At 40.1% G+C, this 23,795-nt stretch overlaps 1 protein-coding gene across 4 annotated transcripts in view; it reads left to right on the top strand.

The window, feature by feature from the left end:
- wars2 (tryptophanyl tRNA synthetase 2, mitochondrial) overlaps positions 1–21,868 on the top strand; it is a 124,664-nt gene extending 102,796 nt beyond the window's left edge. For all 4 annotated transcript variants that reach the window (XM_048541378.2, XM_048541377.2, XM_048541380.2 and 1 more), the window contains exons 2-6: positions 5,644–5,895; positions 11,145–11,225; positions 14,803–14,888; positions 16,527–16,645; positions 17,344–21,868. In XM_048541378.2, coding sequence (XP_048397335.1) covers positions 5,830–5,895; positions 11,145–11,225; positions 14,803–14,888; positions 16,527–16,645; positions 17,344–17,792 — 801 coding nt within the window. In that variant the 5' untranslated portion in view covers positions 5,644–5,829 and the 3' untranslated portion in view covers positions 17,793–21,868. The remainder of the gene's footprint in view (positions 1–5,643; positions 5,896–11,144; positions 11,226–14,802; positions 14,889–16,526; positions 16,646–17,343) is intronic.
- Positions 21,869–23,795: the final 1,927 nt, after the last annotated feature.

Raw genomic sequence — 23,795 nt, 5'->3', positions numbered from 1 at the left:
GGGCGATAGATTGAGTCATACATTTCAGAAACAGACCTTTCAGTCCAACTTGTCCTACAAGATTTCCCAAATGAAACTGGTCCCATTTGCCTGCATTTGGCCCATGACCACCTAAGCCTTTCCTATTCATGTACCTGTCCAAATGTCTTCACTTTCTCTGGCAGTTCATGCCATACATGCACCATCCTCTGTGTGAAAATTTTGCCCTTCAAATGCCTTTCAAAGCTCTCCCCTCTCAGTTTAAATCTATGCTGTCCAACATATAAAGAACAAAAGGATAGTTAAGGGGAAAATGGGACCTATCAGATATGAAGAAGGGAACTTCTGTGAAGATGCGGAGTATATGGGAAGAATTTTAATTTTAATTTGCCTTTGCATTCACAAAGGAAAGGAATATTGCGGATAGAGTAATCCAAGAGAAATAGTGTGAAATATTGGACAAAATAATCATAATGAGACAGGAAATGTTAGAACAGTTGGGATCCTTGAAAGTGGAAGTCGCCAGGGCCAGGTGGATTGTTCCCTAGGATGTTGAAGGTGGTCAGAGATAAAACAGCAGATGCTCTGAGCATTATTTTTCAATCTTCACTACACATAGATGGGGTGCCAGAGGACCAGAGGAATGCAAATGTGGTTCCATTGTTTAAAAAGGGTACAAAGAAATGCCAATTATATGTATTAAAAAAAGAACTGTAGATGCTGGAAATCTACAAGAAAATCAGAAATTGCTGGAAAAACACAGCAGGCCTGGCAGCATTTGTGGAGAGAAAGCTGAATTAAAGTTCCAGGTCTGGTGACTCTTCTCCAGAACAAAGTTTCCAGTAAGGTCACTGGATCCGAAACGTTAACTCTGCTTTCCCTCCACAGACGCTGCCAGAACTGTAGAGATTATATAGCAATTTTGGACTTTCTATCCAAACATGTTTTTGGCCAGTTAGTCTTACATCAGTGGTGGGCAAATTGTTAAAATCAATCCTGAAAGATTGGATAATCTGTCACCTAAAAAAACATAGGCTAGTCAGGGACAGTCAGCATGGCTTTGTTAAGGGAAGGTCATGCCTTACAAATTTGATTGAATTTGTTGAGGAAATGCCAAGGGTAGTGTGATGGATGTTGTCTGTGTGGATCAGGTGTAATTAGTAATAATTACATAGTAAGATATTTGACCAGGTCCCCCAGATTGGTCAAAAAAGTAAAAGCCCAGCGCAATGTGTTGAATTGGATCCAAAGTTGCTTAGTAATAGGAAACGAAGGATAATATTGGAATATTGCCCTTGTGAATGGAAAGCTGTTTTATGTGCTGTTCTATAGGGCTTATTGTTTTCTACATTAACTATTTGGACTTTAATGCGGGCACAATTGGGAAATTTGCAGGTGACGCAAAAATTCACTGTGTAGAGGATAGCTGTAAGCTCCAAAATGATATAGATGGGTTGGAGGAGTGGACAGGAAAGTGGCAGATGGAGTTCAATTCTAAGTGAAAGGTAATGTATTGCGGGAGGTCATACAGTAAAAGGCAGTACACAATAAATGGGAATGTGCTGAAGGTGTAAGAGATTTTGGTATACAAGTGCACAGTTCCCTAAAGTAGCAGTGCAGGTAGGTGCAGTTTTAAAGAAAGCATATGGAATGCTGTCCATCATTGGCAGGGATGCAATGATGAAACTGTACAAGGCACTGGTGAGGATACAATTGAAGTATTGTGGTTAGTTATGGTCACCACATTACAGGAAGGACATAATTGCTCTAGAGAGAGTGCAGAGAAGACTTGTTAGACTGTTGCCAGGGCTGGGGAATTGTATCTATGAGGTGAGACTGGAGAGGTTGGGGTTGCTTTCCTTGGAACAGAGAAGGCTGACAGTTAATATGATTGGGTTTTACAGAGTTGTGAGGGGTAGAGGTAGAATAAATAGGAAGCACCTGTTTCCCTTGGCAGAAAGTTCAAAAACCAGGGGTCATAAATTCAAGCTAAGTGACAGAAGGATTAGAAGGGACATGAAGAAATTCATTTTTATGCAGAAAGTGTTGGGTTTCTGGAATTAGCTGCCTGAATTAGTAGTGGACTCAGAGATCCTAAACTCTTTAGAAAGGTATCTGGATCTGCATGTTGAGTGCTGTAATCTGCTGGACTATAGGCTGTGTGCACGGCGATGAGATTAGAAAATTCATCTGGTTGTCTTTGGGTCAGTATGGACAAGATGGACCAAATGCCTCCCTTCTGCGCTGTACCATTTCTATGGCTCAATAGTTGTGTACTTTTACAAAAAGATATCATTGCATCTGTTACAAAAGAGCAAGTGTCCCAGTCAATATTTACTCTGCAATCACAAGAGCAACTTATTTAGACGTTATCATGTACTGTTTGTAGGACCTGCTGTGCAGAAATTGACTGCCATGTTTCATTGATTGCAACAATGTAATTTGGCAGAAATACTTGACTGTAACATGCTTTGGATACTCATGAAAAGCATTCTATAAATGCACGTGGTCACTTCGAAATTTTAATGCCCAAGTATTGCTCTATTCAGGGAAAGAATAACTTCCATCTTTCACATCAGAAACATTTTCCAGGGTTATCAGCAGAGGCTTCTCATTTTCAGATATTTGGTCCAGTGCAGCTCTCCATGCTAAGAATGTCTGCAGTAAGGACAGCTAGCAGTCAAACAATCAAACTGTGAAGTCCTAAAAATAGCAGAACTGATATTCTTGACTGTTCTTAGGCTACACTACCAACTTTATAAAATTCTCATGGTTTGTGGTCCCTACAAAGTACCATGAAATAGAAAACAAAATAGCTGTAACATTGGTGTTCCTATAGTTTTTAAGTTAACGGGGACCCAGCGGCATCAGCAGCTGCTGCATCGACAAAGTGGGCCCAGAACTGACTCATGGCAATGGTGGAATTGAATTTGTGCTGGTGCAGGACCTGGCAATGTTACCAGTGCAGCCACCACCAAAGTCCAGTAAGGACTTATGGTGGGAGTAGTGTCAGTGGAGGCAAGATGGTGCTGTAGAGTGATTAGATTAGATTCCCTACAGTGTGGAAACAGGCCCTTCGGCCCAACAACTCCACACCGCCCCTTGGAGCATCCCACCCAGACCATTCCCCTATAACCCACACACCCCTGAACACTACGGGCAATTTAGCGTGGCGGATCCACCTAGCCTGCACATCTTTGGACTGTGGGAGGAAACCGGAGCACCTGGAGAAAATCCACGCAAACACAGGGAGAATGTGCAAACACCACACAGACAGTCGCCCGAGGCTAGAATTGAACCCGGGTCCCTGGCGCTGTGAGGCTGCAGTGTGAACCGCTGAGCCACCGTGCCGTCCTGAGTGGTGACTCTTGTTCCTGCAGTGTGGGGATGCATGGCTGGCTACTCCAGGCCCATGTCTGAACATTTAACAAGAAGTGCTATAAAATTGAACTTTTATTTTTTTTGCCTTTATATAGTTTTGATTTATTTGTCGGTGTTTTGAGATTGTATCAGATTGTGGCGACGGTGTACAACTCTCTTCACTGTATTTTATAACAAAATACATATGACAATAAATAACTCAAATCTTCTGCGTGCAGACATGAAAGAGCTCTGAGTTCATTTTTTGTTTTGATGTGATTCTGGAATGGCAAAAACACATTGGTGTGCTCCATTAGCATTTTTTTTAGTTTGAAGTAGAAAGCCTGCACAATGTTGCTATTAATATTACAGGAATTTTATTGCACTGGAACACTGAAATGCTTCATTTGATTCAAATTTTAAAAATGTACTGTGCAAAACAAGAAATGAGTCTCTGTGACAGATCTAAATTTTAACTTTCCTGTCCCAGTTTCATTTCCCTGAGACATCAGTCCATCATTCAGTATTTAGCCTTCACCAGGATGTAAAATAATCCTCTCTGCAGCTATTCAATTTGAAGAAATACAAAGTCATTTGCTATTTATCTTGTCACTTGTTGACCGAAATGCTAATTACTGAAATCTTGAAAGGGAAGCTTGTGTAATTTGGAATGAGAGATTTAGCGCTCCACTGTTTGATTCAGATCTTACGAACTAAACTGGCTTAAAATTTTAATAAATGCAATTTTTGACGATAACTAGAATTCCAGATATGCTGATTTTATATTTATAAACAGTTCCGTTTTGATGAGGCATGGAAAAGTCTTAACATTTTTTATAGTTCTGCTAAAATACCATGGAATTAGCTTCCCACTGTACCCCTCCCCCACCTCGTGTTTACAAGTACTCACAATAAGCATTGCACCGAAGAAATCTCAACGCTGACAGCTAAGCTTCAAATCAAATTTCAGCCCCCACCCTGCAGCAAATATTTCCAAATGGTGAGTTGAGCTAATCACATTTTTTTTCCCTCCATCATTTTTGATCAGGATCCTTTAAAAAAACTTTATGCGAGCTAATCCATACTTTCACCTTTTGAGACATGCAGTTTGATCTGAAATGGGATTATCCACATCAATTTCCAAACGCCTGTTCAATTTTTATTATATTAAACCTCAGAATTCCAGAAGTAATTTGCACATTCAGGCAAGTCTTTTTCATCGCCTGTGTATCGTGGGGAATGAGGAACTTTTGACCTTATGCTATTAGGCAGATCTTTTATTTTGGCATTAGTGCAAGGCATGGAATTGTTTCTCTTTGAATGAAGAGTTCTGGATTTAAAGCTAAAATCTACAGCCCGTGAAATCTGGGCACTGCACCTATAAATTAGTGAACTGAAATAACTCCACCGAGGCTGGTATCCTGTCACCAAGTCACCCTTTAATTACACGTGCGTAGTACTTGATACTGGTCTGGCTTCCTGAGAGCCAGCTCTCAGAGCAAACAGAACCTCTGACGGTCCTATTTATATCTGTCAGCCAAGTCTCCCTAACTGGACCAGATTAAGAGCCCCAGTCAGGGGACTTGTATCCAATGAGGTCCACCTAGCTGATTTCATTACAATCACCACACTAACCTCCACTGGAGTCATAATATAATTGAACCTGCCTCCCTGGACCATTCCAGCCCCTTTCAGATACCTGATGATCCTACCTGTGAAATAAATGTTGAGTGACAGTCAGACTGGGCTTGGACATGTTATGGATTTATCCTGAGAATACTCTAACACTCATGAAAAATGGTCATGTTGGTGATCTGAAAGGTAGCCAATATATTTGGAACTATATTCCTGCATGAATTTAATGATTTTGGATGGAGAAAGTGTATTGAGAAATTAAATGTGTGATGTAAAAATAACCAATATATGGATTGTTGCACAACCACTAGGCAACAAGGTGTAGAGCTGGATGAACACAGCAGCCAAGCAGCATCAGAGGAGCAGGAAAGCTGACAGTTCGTGTCTGGACTCTTCTTTAGAAATTTATTTCTGAAGAAGGGTCCAGACCCGAAATGTCAGCCTTCCTGCTCCTCTGATGCTGCTTGACCTGCTAGGTTCATCCAGCTGTACACCTTGTTGTCTCAGATTCTCCAGCATCGGCAGTTCCTACTATCTCTGTACAACCACTATCCAGGTTTGCTCAAGGTGGTGATATTAGCCAGTCCAATCTTGGGCTAATCGATACACAAGCTGACTGCTTAGTAACTCGTACATTTTAAAAGAACACAATGTTTATTTTCAATGCAGGTTGCTAACCGAGTCTTCTCTGGAATCCAACCGACTGGTGTTCCTCACCTTGGAAACTATCTCGGCGCTATAGAGAGCTGGGTGAGGCTGCAGGATGAATACAGCTCCATTCTGTACAGTATTGTGGACCTGCACTCCATCACTGTTCCTCAAGACCCTGGCAAGCTCAGGCAAAACATTCTCGACATGACAGCCAGTCTCCTGGCATGTGGTATTAACCCTGAGCAATCAGTCCTATTTCAACAATCCAAGGTCAGTTCCTGCTAACTTTCTAAATCTTTTTATTTCCCACTCCCCCTTAACTTTGGCAGAGCTATGGACCTCCTGAAGATTATTGAACATTTTGCATTCCACATGTACAAATAATACATTCATCCAAAGAAAATACTTGACTTAACTGGGGCTTTAAGATCCAAACAAACTCTGTAGCACTGAACCAGCTTTTTGCAGTTGGACACAGGTGGTTGTTACAATGTGTCTTGAATTGTGAAAATAACTTCATGCCATTAATTGGAAGCTTTTATAAGGATTTCCACAAAGTTTGTGGCTGATTTTTTTTTTCTCTCTATTTTTTGCTTCAGAACATTTTATTGCTTAAATCTGTTTTCTTCGACTTCTGAATGTGTGCACTCTGGTCTTGATTGAGGCCTTATACTATGGAATTTGGACCCTCAGCTTTCTAAAATGGAATTGTTTCAAAGTATTGAAACAGTATTTATTACATTACAAAACTTTGGGAGCTTTTATTGTACAGGTAAATTGATAAAAAGTAGAGTCTGTTTTATGTTATGAGTTCCTATTCATTCTTATGTTATTCAGAAAAGTCACTCACTGTATGTTATTATAGTAGAGAACCATAGATGTCCTCTTCTGAAAATATTGGACTCAATACCATCTGAAATATATACAGTATTGGTTTCCAAAGCATGTTTTTTTATATACCTCATAAAAATTTCTGCTGAACACTGCTGCTTATTAATCATTGTAGTCTGGCTGTTTCTGGCAAGGCCAGCAATTATTGCCCATCCTTAATTGCCCTTGAAGACATGGTAGTGAGCCTTTTCTTGAATAACTGTTGTCCCTGATGTGAAGGGACATCCATAAAGCTGCTAAGGAAGGAGTTCCAAGATTTTGACCCAGTGATAATGAAGAAATGGTAATCTATTTCCAAGCCAAGCGAGATTCCCAATTGCCTACTGTTCTTCATTTTTTACTTGGTAAAGGTTGCAGGTTTAAGGAGATTCTAACATTGAAGCCTTAGTGAGTTGCTCTTGGTGCATATCGTACAGGGCATACTCTGTTGCCAGAGTGCACTGTTAATGGGGGGCAATGAATGTGGTTGAGTAGGTGCCAAACAAGCAGGGGACTGCTCTGCTGTGGACAGTGTCCGGCCTCTTAAGTATCATTTCAGCTGTATTCAGAAGGACAAGTGGAACATGTTCTGTCACATTCCTGATTTGTACCTTATAGATGTTGAATGTGCTTTAGGGAGTCAGGATGTGAATCACTGGCCACAAAATACCCAGCCATATATAGATGCAGTTAGATTTCTGGTCAGTGCTGGTCAACTTCCAGAATGATGATAGTGATATCTTTGAATGACTAGGGGAGATGGATAGACTCCCCTTTCTTGGAGGTAGTCCTTACCTTGTGCTTGTATAGCATGAATGTTACTTGCTACTTATCAGGCCAAGTATGAATATTGTCCTGGGCTCACTCTGTTTCATTATTTGGAATGCCACTCTTGTATTCATGTTTGATCCATCATGTGGTCTGGAATAGAATGCCCCCGGTGGAATCCAAACTCTGAATTAATGACCAGGTAACTAGTGGGTATGTGCCACCTGGTGGCACTGTCGCTGACTTCTTGCATTACTTTGACAAAAGAAATATGAAATTGAGAGTGGAATTATGAGGCAATAATTGGCTAGTTTGGATCTGTCCTACTTGTTTGTGATCGGGATATACAGCACAATTTTCTGCCTTTTTGGTCAGATGGCAGTGTTGTAACCGTACTGAATCAGCTTGGCTGGAAACATGACAAATTCAGGAACAGATGTCTTCAGTATTAGAGCTGCAATTTTATTGGTGTCTGTAACCTTCATTAATTGTACCATTTGAGTTTAAGTTCCTACACATTTGAGGACAGTCTTTGGGTGGTTATGTGAGCACGCATAAAAAGAAATTCAGTGTTGCAGTAGAGTGGTGTCAGTCAATCTGTACCTGTAATATTACGTTCTGTGAATAAATTTACACCAAGTAAAGACTGGCTCTGGTTTCTTCTTTTACTGACTGACTATTCAGAGTATAACAGCCTCTGCTGTATCTGTTACGTGTAGCCATTGTAAAATAATATTTTGTTGAAGTGAATCAAATTGGTTGAAGATTAGCATCAGTGATTTTGGATCTCAGGAAGCCATTGTGCATTATCCATCCTGCTGAAGATGGTTGTAAACACTTCAGCCTTGTCTCTTGAACTCATATGCTGGACCTGGCTGTCATGAAGTGACCAATTAATCATTCAATTATCCACCAACATTCATGTCTAAATTTGACAAGACTCCAAACCTTTGATTTTGCCCATTGGTCACAAGATGATTTTACTCTGTCCATTGCCATTTTCTTGTACTATTTTATTATTTCTGTATTCCTGCATGGTAACTTCATCAGGTTGACAACTCATTTTCAGAATACCTGGCACTGCTCCTAGTATGTTGTTCCAAGCTCCTGGTTAAACTCTGGCTAGTCCCTTGGCTAATGATAATAGTAAATTGAGGGATCTGCCAAACCAAGAGGTTAAGAATTGTGCTGCTTTACAGTTCTTTTGCTGCTAATGGCCTGGAGCCCCTCATGAATGTTCATTTTTAAGTTATTAGAACAGCTCTGAATCTATCTATCTCATTTGACACAGTGATACAAATGATGGAGGGGTGGCCTTCATAATGTGATGGAACTTTGTCTCCACTGGTATTGTGCAGTTGTCACTGACACTAATACTGTCTTGGATAGAGGTAGGTTTTGAGTAAGTTTTTTTTCCCCTTCTGTTACTTCTCTCAAGCAGGCATGTTGGCAGGTATTCCCTTCAAGAGTCAGCCATTAGTAGTGCTGCTGAGTCACTTATGATAATTGAAAATTAAATCCCCTATCCAAAGTTTAGCACGATGGCTCAGTGGTTAACATCATTGCCTCACAGAAGTAGGGACCCAGGTTTGATCCCAGGGTCAGGGTGGGGGCTGAGTCTTGGTAGGATGCTCTTCAGAGGGTTGGCGCAGACTCATTGGGCTGAATAGCCCCATTCCGCACTGTAGTGATTCCAAGAAAGTATACTGTCACTGAAACAACCCTGCTATCAGCCCTTGCTAATGGTATGCTTGCTTAGCAACAGAATCTAACTCTCTATTTGTTTTGATGGTTAGCTTACATCATTAGCGTGGAGGGGGACAGGATCCACAATTTTAATATAAGGATTAGGTGGTGGTAAAAGCCTGGGAGGTAGATGAGTAGGAATTTTCCAGATAGGTTTCGAGAGGAGAATACCTAGAGGAGCAATTCCCCAAGTTTGTTGTTGCCTTATTCACAATATTAGACTGTGTAAAAACTGACTGATGCAGAAGCCTGGTTGCTGTTCAATGAAAGTTGTAACTATTCAGAATAAGTAGAAGAAATGCTGTTTTCATCTCTTAGATCTAAGACTACAAAGACAACCAGTTGATCTGTTAGTCATGTAAGATGCACAGAAGTTGCCGATGTTAATCACTCCTTCCAAAAATATAGCGCTGCTACTAAAGACAAGTGAATACTACACACAAAGTCTGTGATATCAAGATTGCAGTGTTGAACCAAAGGATGTAGAAATCTGCACCATGGTGTCCACAAGTTGCTTGAGTTAACAAGAAATTGGCACGTGGAATGCAATATAGCAAATTGTTGTTATCCACTTGTGTAGAAGAAATGAAATCACAGAATATTTTTGAATAGTGATGGAACCAGTAAGTGTTTGCATTTGGTGGCTTGAGTATCCTTGTATGTGTATGAACTAAAAAGTTAGCATGCAGGTACAGCAAGTAATTAGGAAAGTTACTATCATGTTTTTAAGAATCATAGAGTCATAGAGCTGTTCAGCATGGAAACAGACCCTTCAGTCCAAATCATACATGCCGATTAGATTTCCTAGATAAATCTAGTCCCATTTGCCAACATTTGGCCCATATCCCTCTTAAACCCTTCCTATTCATATACTCATCCAGATGCCTTTTAAATGTTGTAATTGTACCAGCCTCCACCGCTTCCTCTGGCAGCTCAATCCATACATGTACCACCCTCTATTTATTCTATTAAGCGCTCCCCCCCCCACCCATGATTTTATAAACTTCTATAAGGTCACCCTTCAGCCTCTGACACTCCAGGGAAAATAGCCCTACCTTATTCAGTCTTTCCCCATAGTTCAAGCCCTCCAACCCTGGCAACATCGTTGCCAATCTTTTCTAAACCGTTTTTCAAATTTCACAACATCCTTCCTATAGCAGGGATATCAGGATTGAATGCAATATTCCAAAAATGGCCTGAAAAATGTCCTTTACAGCCATAAGATGACCTCCCAATTCCGATACTCAATGTGCTAATAGCGGCAAGCATACCAAACGCCATTTTCACAAACCTGTCTACTTGTGACTGTAATTGGAGTAAAAAAATTAAAGTAGTCTGGCATTTTTTTTCAGGATATTGATGAGGCCACTCCTGGTGTACGGCATTTTCTCTTTGTCGTCTTATAACATACTTACATTACAGAGAGTGTAGCAGAGATTCATGAGACTGATTCCTGGAATGAGGGATTGTCCTAGAAGGAGAGATTAATTACAAGAGGTCTGTGTTTCCCTAACATTTAGAAGATTGAAGTGATCTAATCGAAACACACAAAATTCTTCGAGTGAAGCAGAAGAGATGCTGACAGACTGTTTACACCAGCTGGAGAATAAAGATCATGGTTTCAGAATAAGGGGTGGCCATTTAGGACAGAGATAAGGAGAAATTTCTTCACTCAAATGCTTGTGATTCTTCTGAATTTTCTCCCTACACCATTGAAAGTGTTCAAGACAGGAATCGATGGATTTAGAGTACCAAGGGAATTAAGGATCATCAGGCTAGAGTGTTGAATGTAAAGTTGATGGAGAAGACTAACCTTTGTTTTATTTGAACATTGAACAGCTTTGAAGGGCCAGGCCAAATGGTCTAATTTTGCTGCTATTCCTTACTATTTCATGCAAACATCAATTCAATTGAAATGCCATCAGGAAGACTCTACAGTCACTGTATGAGACAGCTGTATGGTAACAATGTCTCTTCAAAGAAGGTTCAAATGATCTAGACTAGGCCCTTCCTGCCCCTCTGATGCTGCTTGGCCTGCTATGTTCATCCAGCTCTGCAACTTGTTATCTCAGATTCTCCAGCATCTGCAGTTCCTGCTATGTCTGAACCAGTTTACATGTATTATTGTCTTACAGGTCTCCGAACACACAGAATTAGCTTGGATTCTGAGTTGTCTGACAAGTCTGCCAAGATTACGTCACTTACCTCAATGGAAGGTATTCTCTTCCTTTGTTGAATATTAAAGTCTATATGAACTACTATTTTTGTGAGGTGGTATTGGTAAAGTTGTTGTAAAATCTAAAGTGCAATTGGGATGGGCATCAATTGCTCGTCTAACTAACGACACTCACCTCCAAAGAACAAAAAGCATACAGATTACAGCTACGTATGTCTTTCCTGTGTGGATGAAAGAGTTTGAGAATAATTCAAATATTTCAGACTTAGTCACTTTCAGCCCAAATCTTAATGATCACAAAATGTTCAACAAGGGTGCTTCTTACTATAATTACTCAACAGGACAGATATTTCCTGCACAGTCACTTGGTAGTACAAAGCTTTGTTGCACCCCACTGAAGTAGGCCCTAGAAATCAAGCCTCACGATTCCCAGAGTTAACACAAAAGTTAAAGATTTCTAGCAGGTACTCAGATTTCCCCAGTTTACATGTTTTTCAATCTCAGGTTGACAGAAAGCACAAGTGGCCTTCTGTAGTTAACAAGAATGACAATTTATTACAAATACATGGATTCTGACTGCAGGTAACTAATTATGAACCATCAGCATATAATTTATTAATTAAAACTCTAAACCCATTTAAAAACTACCCCTACGCATACAACAAAGACAAGAAAAAGAGCATGAATTTTATAATTGGAGAGAAAGACTAGGAAAGCAGTTCAATGGTCCCTGTTCGCAACATTTGTTGAGATGAACCTTAGAACACTGTTTCCTTCTCCAGGTAGTTTCACTAGTTTGCAGCGGGCACAGGGTGACTAGGGCTCACTTTAAAGGTCTTTGACTTATTGATTAAAAGTCGCAGCCTATAGCATCTGGAATGGGGAAATAGACCGGCTATCTTCAGATTGCAAACAGCGCTTTATCCTCCAGCATCCCAATAATTTCTGCCAAAACCTTCACCCTCCCAAGCTATTCTGATATCTGGAAACCAATAATGTAGTTATTGGCAGGCATAAGGTCTTTTTCATTCATCTCTGGTCAGTGGACTAGTGACCAGTGATTAATCAGCTATTTGTTGCTGGCCAAAGCTTCTTTCATACACATCCCTTGGCTCTAGCTATCTGTTAACTAATCTTCCACTGCTGCTTGAACAAGCAGCTGTGTTAACAGTACATACAGTGAGTGTTGGTTATTTCTTTTTAAAAAGAGCAGCAATCCTTTAATAACCCTTGATTTTTAAAATGGTTCTTTTCCCATTTCAGTCCTCAATTAAAAGTTCAGAAAAATACAAAGATCTATTCTTTGCAACTTGAAAATCGCTGAAATGAGAGACATGTCAAGATGTAGATTGATTTTTTTTAGATATTGAAGACATTGAGGAATATGTAGAGAAAGAGGAGAGTGACATTGACATTGAGATGCAGTCACATTGAACAGCCAAGCAGACTCCAAATGCCTTCTATTTCTGTGTTGCCAAAGCATTTCATTTTGCACACTTCTGAACAAATGCAGAATGCTAAATTCCAAATGAGTATAGCTATTTTATACCAGCAGGAGGGAAAAAGAAGTGCTGGTTGGTGGACGCATCATCTCTGATTAGCCAAAGGGTTGCAATGGAGAAAGCAATGGTGAGTTTTATGCTCCCATGTAATTCACAAAATAGTCAAAGCTTGAAGATGTTCCCTTACTTTCCAGAGAACAGGTCCCTGAGTATGAGTTATGTCACTGACTTGGATGAAGGAGAAAATTTTATATGGTTGTCGCATTGACTGAATGCAACAAAGACAGATAAGAAAGTAGTTTCCGAAGAGCTAATGTGAAGCCTACAAAGAGATATAGATAGGTCAAATCAGTCAGCGTAAGTATGGTAGTTGAACTATAATGTAGAAAAAATATTAATTTGTCCACTTTACTGGGAAGAACAGAAAAACAGTCAGTTAGTTTAAATGGAAAGTGATTGTAGAACTCTAAGCTAACAAGAGATCTGGCTGTCCTGGTACAGGGAATACATAGTTAGTAGGCAAGTGCAGCAGGAGATTAGGAAGGTAAATAGAAGGTTGTCATTTATACTAAGGGGATTTTATTTGAAGAGTGCCATTTTAAGTAAAATTGAACAGGGTACTGGTGAGCCAACACCTGGAGTGCTGTTGTCCTTATTTGGAGAAGGATATAAATGCCTTCAAAGCAGGTCAGAGAATGTTCACCCATCCACTAACTGGGATGATAGATACTATTATATGAGACAAGATTGGGGAATTGGAATCTATCCATAAAATTTGAAAGTGTAAGAAGACAAGAATTCCTTGGGATACTTAACAGGGTGGATACAGAGAGATGCTCCCATTCTGGGAGGCACTAGAATTAGAGGATATAGATTAAAATTAATAGATCTTCCACTTAAGTCTGGGATTAGGAGAACTTTTGTTTCAAAGGGTTCAGTTTCTTTGGAACCCCAGTAGAGAAGCGGTGAAATTCGAGTCATTGAGTATTTTTAAGTGAGAGAGTGACTCTTGACAAAGAAGAATGTCATAGATAATTGGGGAAGGGAGATAGTAAACAGGAATGTGGAGTTGAGGCTGTGATCTTACAGAATTCTGGAGCCAGTTCAAGGGTTTAAATGGCTTTCAGCTGCTTCTAGTTGACATGTTTGTATATTTTTAATCTGAAATCAGTTGTGTTACAAGTTTGACTGATAATCTTAACTCAGGTTAGGCTTGCAATGAGGCACATTAAGCTTTGTATAAGTGACAAACATTCATATACATGGACTTGTTTTCACATTCTCTGCAAACAAAAGGAATATGTTCAAACCTTGCACTTTTTTTGAATTTATTTTAGGCTTTCATTATTTTCTTGGTGTAGAACAAAAAGAAGATTAGACTGACCTTCAACTGCTGCAACTTATTTCATACCTTTGCTCTACAAAGGCTAAACCTGAGTTAGCAGTACTCGATGTGCAGTTAACACTAATGTATCAGCTCAATTATGTGGTAAAATTTACACCCTAGATGCAGAAACTCTTGGGCTGATACTAAGACTTTATCATTTAAGCCAACCCTTCATTGCAGCAGTGAGGCTGCCTTGCTGCCTGGTGTAGATTTCTTCAGATAAAATGTTAAATTAAGACTCTCCCTGCTCAAGTGTATATAAAAAATCCCTCCACACTATTTGGAAAGAAATAGTGAATTTAGCTTGTGTCCTACCCAACACTATTCCTTCAACTAAAACAGAGTTAACAGCCAGTTATGAGATCTTGCAGCGCACATTTAGCAGTGTGTTTCTCCAGGCAATAATAACTACTCTTCAAAAGTAGCTCTTTGGATATAAGGCATTTAGGATATACTGAAGATGAAAATGTTGTTCTCGAAAATTATTCATGCTTTCTTCTTGCTCAAGTAGTGAACAGTTGTGATAAATTGGACATTTCATTTGCTTTTTATTAGAAGAGTAAAGAGTGGCTTTCAAACATCCCTGTATGCAAGACCCGAGTTGTCCAGACAAAATCTACATTAGGAGTCCGACCATAGTAAAACAACTAATAGAAGCAAACCACTTTAAATTAAAAACAAATTTCTGAACCCTTATAAAGATTGGTTATTTTTATGACTTTTTGCAGATGAAAAGCTCTGGTCAGAAGGAAGAGGGCAGTTTGGGACTGTTCACTTACCCAGTTCTGCAGTCCGCAGATGTTCTATTATACAAGTAAGAGATATTAACTAGCATACAAATAATTGTAATTAGATTTGAGGATTCGCTCGTCAGCATCTTCATGGATTCCTGTGTGTAAATTTCTGTACCTCCGGTCATTTTTCCTTAATCTAATGATGCAAATAAATACAGGTATTAACATTCAACAAGCTTTGTTTAACACTTGGATATTCTTCTGTCATTTGACTTGCCCGACTGAAATTCGGAGATGTGTTCCGTGTTCAGTCCTGTTGCTTCCTCTTATCAGTTACAATATATATTCTGATCCAGCCAAACACATTTACCTATCATTGGATGCATGACATTGACTATGTTTTTTGCTAGAACTGATTTATCTGATTTTATAGATTTGGGTGGTCTATTTATCAACTTTGGACAGCAATTTAGTTCATCCAGTTTAAGCATCTAAATCACAGTTGGCGATTTGCTTTAAATATCTCTATGTGCCTGAATTAAACAATGTTAGCTCCATCAATTTCCAAGGGCAAGTGTAATTATGACTAATACTACAGCTCCCTATCTCTGAATAATTTAAAAGAAATGAAAGGCTTGCATTTGTATAGTATCTTCCTGTAAGCACAGATGTCCCAAAGAAATTTCAGGTCAGTTGAAACACTTTGGAAGTATGGTCACTGTTGTTATGTGGGAAATTCAACATGCAGTTTATACATAACAGACATATGCAAACAGCAGTGTGATAATGATCAACCTATCTCGTTTTGAGATTGAGAGATAAGTATTGACCAGGACACCGGGGATACATCCATTGCTGCACTTCAAAATAGTGTGATGGGATCTGTGCCATTCCCCTGAGCTCAGTAGTCTGCGATTTTGGTTCTATCAAGACAGTGTCTCATTTATACTTTCAAGTTTGAATCTGCCCAGGACAGATCTCTGTGTATCTGCATGCTAAGAGATTCTTCTTCAAAGCCAGGCAGTTGAATGTTTAGGGAATTTAGGCAGCTAAGTCTCTAGACTGTAAATATTTAAGTTAACTTGGGATAGCTTCAAAAAAAATAGACTCAGAAACCTAGGAGAACCAATGGGCACTTCATGAACCAGATTTCTTTCCACACTGAAACTGCAAATAATTCAGTGTCAAGTTGACCTGGTGCGAGACTACTCGTAGATAATATCATACCACTTTCAGCAGAAGTTCAGACAGATTAATAATCAAAATTATCCTGCAATCTTGACCAACTGATGTACAATGCTTAAAAACTTTTGCACCATCACGGCATGAGTGACCTTCAGGGCTGTTTGCAGGAATAATTTTAGATTTCTGCCTAGTGGGGACATGAAGTCAGCAGAGGATGTGCACTGCCAGCCTGATGTTACCAGTGAGAGGTTCATACCACTTCAAAATGTGAACCATATTTCAATGTTTCCATTGAGCACTAGGTATGAAGTGATTGCCTCCTTGAAGCTTGTCAGTTGTTGAAAGAGTATCAATTGCGCAGGAACCTGATTTGCTTATGAAGAGACTTCCCAGCAGAGATGCAGTGCTTCAGGCAAGCATTATGTATCATGGGGTGACCAAAGGGCTTACTATTAGATCTGTCTTTGAAATGTTAACTGTGTTGTTCTTTTGGAAAGATCTCATTTCGGTTGATTCTTCTTATGTACAATAAGGTCAACCCATGTCCCTGTTGGAGAGGATCAGGTACAACATCTGGAGTTGGCACAGGATGTAGCCCGAATTTTCAACAACCATTACGGCTGTTATTTTCCTGTACCAAAAGCTATTCTGAGTGAGTGCATTAACAGCTATTATAGTGCCTTTTTTTTAAACACTGGGCGTGTGTTATACAGGAGATTGCAGTTATTCAGACAGTAAGTAGAAAACCAGCTAAGAGAGATGATAAAAAAAATGGATTTTACGAAGTAATTAGAAAATGATATGAAGGTTGTGAGATGGTTGCAAGAAGGTATAAAAGGAGAATTTGAATATATGTGCATACTGTTTGGTGATTTTGGTAATGATTGCTGAATGTAGTGGAAAAGTGCAAAACATAGCCAAGATGGCATTTCAAAATGAGAGCAAAGTCAGTGAGAAAATCATTGGAGATGAGTAACAATGAGATGACAAATAATGCTGGAAAAAGCAAACTGTAAGATCGTGATGATTTCAGGGGCAGTGGAATTGAAGAGATGTCAAAGACCATGCTAAAATTAATGAGGGGGGCTATATTAATGACAGGCCAGATGTGACATTGTAGTTTGGTTCTGGATAGTGCAAGGCATTGAAATTTTCACTTGAGCTTGAAGTTACTAATGGAAAATAAATAGAATTGGTTCTGTCAGTTAAGTGTTGAAGTGGAACAAGTTCAGGCCCAGTTTCAGTTTAACTGAATTTGTGAAAGAGAAAGTTTACAAGCTCAATATTGCTTTGTACTTAAATATTACTTTACTAATGAGCAATTTTCCATGATTCATCCTTTCTTTGCAGGTGAAACCAAAAAAATTAAATCGTTGAGAAACCCTATTGCAAAGATGTCAAAGTCAGACCCTCAGAGGTTAGCAACTGTGAGTATCACAGATTCACCCGAGGATATACAATTGAAGTTTCGCAAAGCAGTAACAGACTTCACCTCTGAAGTGACGTATGACCCAGAGACACGCCCAGGAGTATCAAATCTAGTAACAATGCACGCAGCAGTGACTGGACTGTCAGTTGAGGAAGTAGTGCATCAAAGCAAAGGATTGGACACTGCACGTTATAAATATGTGGTGGCTGAAGCCGTCATTGAGAAATTTGCACCGATTAAGAATGAAATTGAAAGACTTAAAGCTGAGAAAGGCTTCTTGGAGCATGTCTTAAACTGTGGAGCTGAAAAAGCAAAAGAATTAGCGAACCCCATCTACCATGAAGTCCGGAAATTGGTTGGTTTCAGTTAACCTTATATCGATAATGAACTGTAGTTACTGGGATATGTTAACATTTTGATAAAATCTATTTGACTGTTCCACAGGGCTTCAATTCAATCATGACCTACGTAAAGGGTAGTCAGTACTATTTATAGTACATGCATATTTAAGATCTGTATTAGTTACTATTTACTAAGTCTAGAAGCATCTGTTGATCATAACTGGTATAATTCTGAGATCATAATTTATTTGTACGTCTTATAAAATTACTGAATACAACAAAGAAAATCATGGGTAGAGTGGAAAATAAGGGGTTTGCCCAAAAGTGTATTAATTGGAAGTGAAAATAAAATTTTTAACATGGCTTATCAAAGCCAACCTAGATTCAAGCCGGCTCCCAAAGAAAATGAAATGTCTCTAACTATGAAATAATTATAAATGTGCTGCATTATGGGAAGTAGAGGCAGGATTGGCCACTCAACCATCATGCCTACTCTACCATTTGATAAGATCATGGTTGAACATCAATCTCTGCTCCCCTACATATCCCTCTTCCGTAAGTTCCTTTATCCTCAGATTTGTTTAATATCCAAAAATCTACTACTATGGTTAATCTATTATTCTTAGTCTTAATAATGGTTAACAGTTTAGTGTCCATACCCATGACTTTGAGATGGAAAGTTCCAGTGATAACTTTTTAAAAACTTTTTATTGAGATTCTGACCACATATTTGCAAGAGGAAACGGTTTCTCAACATCTCCCCTCTCAAACCCTCCAAGAATTGTATATGTTTCAATGAGACTGTTTCTCATTCTTCTGAACTCTAGAGAACATAGGCCCACTCCAATCAGTATTTCCTCATAGAACAGCCCTTTCAACTCAAGAAACAACCTTTGTGAATCTTTGTTGCACCCACTGTAAGTCATCTGTTGCCTTCCTTGGACAAGGAGACAAAACAGTATACAGTGCTCCAACTGTGATGTCTCCAAAGCCTTGTATATTACAGCAAGATTTACTTGCTCTTGCATAGCAGCGCCCTCGTAATAAAGGCTAATGTACAATGTAATTTATAATTGGTGCACGTTGCACTGATGTATTTTTGTGATTTATTTGTGAGGACCCCTTGCTTTTTCCATTCTTCCTGTCATAGTGGATAATTGCACACTTCCCTGCACTGTGTATTTTCTGTCACCTAATTGGATTAGAACTGATGTTCCAATGAAAAATACAATGGCCTAAATGCTGTGCCTCCTATTTCCTGTGTCAGGGAGGAAAAGTTTCTTTTTAATCGAGGTTGGATTTGCTCCCAGATTTCAAGAGGAGAAAGGTTTTGCCACCGAGTTGTTTGAGTAATGCCTCTGAACCTCTTGTGTAGAGAATGCAGCGTGTGAATAATTTGCCTGCATTTCCTTGGTTTACTGTGACACTGGGAGGTGATGTGGATCTGAGCCTTGGCACGGAGAAAAGGAAATTTTGAGGAATATACCCTGGAATACTCCGTTATACTTCCTGCCTGCCAAATGAAACCCACAGGGGATGAGAGTAAATTGCCTGCCCTTACATGGAAAGAGAGATGAACCTAAAATAATTGGAAAATCATTATGAAAATTTAACATTTCTCTGAAGACCATTTCCACGTTGTCAGCTAAATGAATAATTATTGTTGCTAAATGTGCACATTTTCATTGAAAAACAGAAGTGGTATTTGGAATGAAAACCAGTAAAATCCAAATACTTACATGTATCATTAGCACGCCTGTGATATGTTTTAGATATTTCATTAAGTCCAATACTGGCCTAATTTCTCTGTTAATTAGAATGAAAGCATGAGTAGCCTGTAGCATGTGTTCTCATTGATAGTCCGAAGAGCCTAATCAAACAGGAGATAGTAAACAGAAAGACTGTGAACTTATTATAAATTAGCTATTTTGTGTTAGGAAAGGCAAATCTCATACAGCAGAATTAAAAATATATTTTATTCTTAAATGATCTCCCCAACTGTGCTGGAATACTATTCATGGATGATCTGCCATACCTTTACAGATGAAACTAAAATTTGAATTTAGCCTTCTCTGTTAAGGGAGGAAGAGGATTAAATCAGCATGGTCCAATGCTGTCCTCATCTAATGTCCTTTTTTTAAATATTGATCAAGATCAGGTAAACCTCACTGATTATTTTTCTCCGATTTTTCTTTCACCTCTCTCTATTCTCCTTTTGATTGCTGGGTGTGACGCTAATTGTACCATCTGTACAGTTGAGATATAGACTTAAAGTTGTGATTTTACTGGTTTCTGATCATTGCATCTCTGCTATGCAGTGTATTTAAGGACTGAAGTGTTGAACTCAATTGATCTCTTACTGGCAAGAAAATGAAATGCTCAGCAGTATATGTATTTGAAAAACAGTAAAATTATTGATTTTGTGCTATCAGGACACCTTTGTGCTTGTTTATCCTTGTGGATAAATTTAAATGAGGACAAGTTTTATTTGCAATTGGAACTTCGAATACACATATATTAATGGGAACTTTGGAAAATATACTTGCCCTGTGTTCCCGTGATGATGTTTAGCACATTACTTTTGAAATGTGGTCATTGTAAAGTGTTTGGGAGATCCTGGGGTTGTGACGGATGTTATGTAAATGTAAACTTTTTTTATACATGCCAGTGAGTAATCCATGATGCCAGAAAAGTGAATTGAGAATAACTGCTGTCTAATTCTACTCAAGACCAGTCACTGTTAGATTTTCCTGCATATTAAATATGTAAGCCTCCTATTCATCTCACAACTCTTATAGCTAGCAAGGACTTACCATGTACACAAGCTTAATGAGCTTTGTTTGCAGTGTCATGATACCAAAGGTTCCATAGTATTTCTTTCTGTTGTTGGTCTGGTGTTTTGGAGTAGCTGCTGATTTTGTCTATTTCTGCTGAATTCTTTACATTTGATATTTTCCATGACTATTTATCCAAGTTGGCTAGTGAATTTCAGTTTAGAAAGCCAACACAATACAGATGGTTAACTTAGAACTTTAATTTTTCAATATTAGCTAAGTTGGCTCCACAAACCAAGATGATCTGTGGTATGGTAAATACCATAGCCTATTTTATAATTGCACCATATTTCTGCCCAGCTCTGAAAACAAATAACGTTCTCAACTACATAGTAATAGAAACTGTGGAAAAAGCTGCATGAGAGCTACTGCCGTTACAATTTCGTATCGTTAAATTCCAACTTCAATGTGTTCCAACCAAACTACAGATTAGCAGAACACCAGTTGCAAAATGTTCAGATGCTGGATGGTCCATGGTAAATCTTTGGGATACATTGCATATATAATTATTTAAACATGGTTGTTTTGCAAAGTAAGCTAGTGCATTTACACAAGGATGCAGATATGCCCCCGAGTCCAGTAAACTTGAGAGTTGTTCGTTATCAGAAATCACTTGTTTCTTTAATTTGTTTCATTAATTTATTACATCCAGAGGAAAAAGTAACAAACTTGTATATACTTATCACTTCAAGTGATTCAAATGAAATTGTTCTAATTGAAGCCACATCTGATTTAAAAGTAAGTGCAAGTATAATCACTGATCCAGAAACCACATCAGCAGGCACATATGTGTAGCTTGTGATATGTGAGATCTTTTCCACGAATCATCCTGTCCTCATGGAGGCGGAACTTGTGTGAAAAAGCACTTGCACCACAGGCATTTTTACATGACTGCTTTTGTTTTATGTGTACCATTTTAAAGTAGTTCATTTCGTAAGCGTTCCGAAATTACATTGCTTAATGGATCATGGAGTGTTACAGCCATTGCGTTGTGCCATCACTTTAATTACTATTGCTTTACGGACCACACACAACGCAATAACAGCACAATGTGCTTTCTTGGAGATAGCTAACCACAACCATAATTGCATGTTAGCCTGGTGACTTTTCAGGTTGATGCAATTTTATGTTGAATAATGGCTGTCATAATATTTTGTACAAGAATGACTATGGATATTGAGAGGAGGTCCAGAATGACTTTCCACGAGATAATAGGAACTGCAGATGCTGGAGAATCCAAGATAATAAGGTGTAGAGCTGGATGAACACAGCAGGCCAAGCAGCATCTTAGGAACAGGAAAGCTGACGTTTCCGGCCTAGACCCTTCATCAGAAATGGGGGAGGGGAAGGGGGTTCTGAAATAAATAAGCAGAGAGGGGGAGGTGGATCGAAGATGGATAGAGGAGAAGATAGGTGGAGAGGAGAAAGACAGGTCAAAGAGGCGGGGATAGAGCCAGTAAAAGGGAGTGTAGGTGGGGAGGAAGAGAGGATATAGGTCAGTCCAGGGAGGACAGACAGGCCAAGGGCGCGGGATGAGGTTAGTAGGTAGGAAATGGGGGTGCGGCATGAGGTGGGAGGAGGGGACAGTTGAGCGGAAGAACAGGTTAGGGAGTTGGGGACGAGCTGGGCTGGTTTTGGGATGCGGGGGGAGGGGGGGGGGTGCGGGGAGTAGATTTTGAAGCTAGTGAAATCCGCATTGATACCATTGGACTGCAGGATTCCCAAGCGGAATAGGAGTTGCTGTTCCTGCAAGCTTCGGGTGGCATCATTGTGGCACTACAGGACGCCCAGGATGGAATGCCGTCTCAGGAATGGGAGGGGGAGTTGAAATAGTTCGCGACTGGGAGGTGCAATTGTTTATTACAAACTGAGCGTAGGTATTCCACAAAGCGGTCCCCAAGCCTCTGCTTGGGTTTCCCTGATGTAGAGGAGTCCATAATGGGTACAGTGGATGCAGTATACCACATTAGCAGTTGTGCAGGTGAACATCTGCTTGATGTGGAAAGTCACCTTGGGGCCTGGGATGGGGGTGAGGGAGGAGGTGTGGGGGCAGGTGTAGCAGTTCCTGTGGTTGCAGAGAAAAGTGCCAGGTGTGGAGGGACTGGAGGGGAGTGTGGAGCAGACAAGGGAGTCACAGAGAGAGTAGTCCCTCTGGAAAACAGGCAAGGATGGGGAGGAGAAAATGTCTTTGGTGGTGGGGTCAGATTGCAGGTGTCGGAGGATGATGCATTGGATCCGCAGGTTGGTGGGGTGGTACGTGAGGACGAGGGAGATTCTTCTTTGGCGGTTATTGCGGGGATGGGGTGTGAGGGATGCGTTGTGGGAAATGCGGGAGACACAGTGAAGGGTGTTCTCGACCATTTCGGGGGGTGCGGTGGGGGATGTTGCGGTCCTTGAAAAACGAGGACATCTGAGATGTACAGGAGCGGATGCGGCGGAGGTGAAGGAATTGGGAATAGGGAATGGCATTTCTTGCAGGAAGGTGGGTGAGAGGAGGTGTATTCTAGGTAGCTGTTGGAGTCGGTGGGCTTGAAATGGATATAGGTTTCTAGGTGGTTGCCCGAGATAGAGACAGAGGGTTTCAGGAAGGTGAGAGAGGTGTTAGAGATAGTCCAGGTCAACTGAAGGTTGGGGTGGAAGGTGTTCGTGAAGTGGATGAACTTTTCGAGCTCCTCTTGGGAGCACGAGGCGGCGCCGAATACAGTCATCAATGTAACGGAGGAAGAGGTGGGATTTAGGGCCAGTGTAGGTCTGGAAGAGGGATTGTTCCACGTAACCTACAAAGTGGCAGGCATAGCTTGGGCCCACGTGGGTACCCATGGCCACCAGCTTTGTTCCATCTCAGGCAACCACCTAGAAACCGATATCCATTTCAAGCCCACCAACTCTCACAGCTTCCTAGAATACACCTCCTCCCATCCACCTTCCTGCAAAAATTGTCATCCACATTCCCAATTCCTTCGCCTCTGCCGCATCCCAGGATGAGGCGTTCCACTCCCGTACATCCCAGATGTTCTCGTTCTTCAAGGATCGCAACTCCCCCACCCCCCGCAGTGGTTGAGAACGCCCTCAAGCATGTCTCCCGCATTTCCCGCAACTCATCCCTCACACCCTGTCCCTGCAATAACAACCAAAAAAGAATCCCTTTCATCCTCACGTACCACCTCACCAACCTCCAGATACAACGCATCCTTCGAC

Source organism: Stegostoma tigrinum, chromosome 12 (assembly GCF_030684315.1).
Source record: "Stegostoma tigrinum isolate sSteTig4 chromosome 12, sSteTig4.hap1, whole genome shotgun sequence".
NCBI classification, from domain to species: Eukaryota; Metazoa; Chordata; class Chondrichthyes; order Orectolobiformes; family Stegostomatidae; genus Stegostoma; species Stegostoma tigrinum.
Note: the sequence above shows the minus strand (reverse complement) of the source record. Positions and strands in the feature narration are given on the sequence as shown.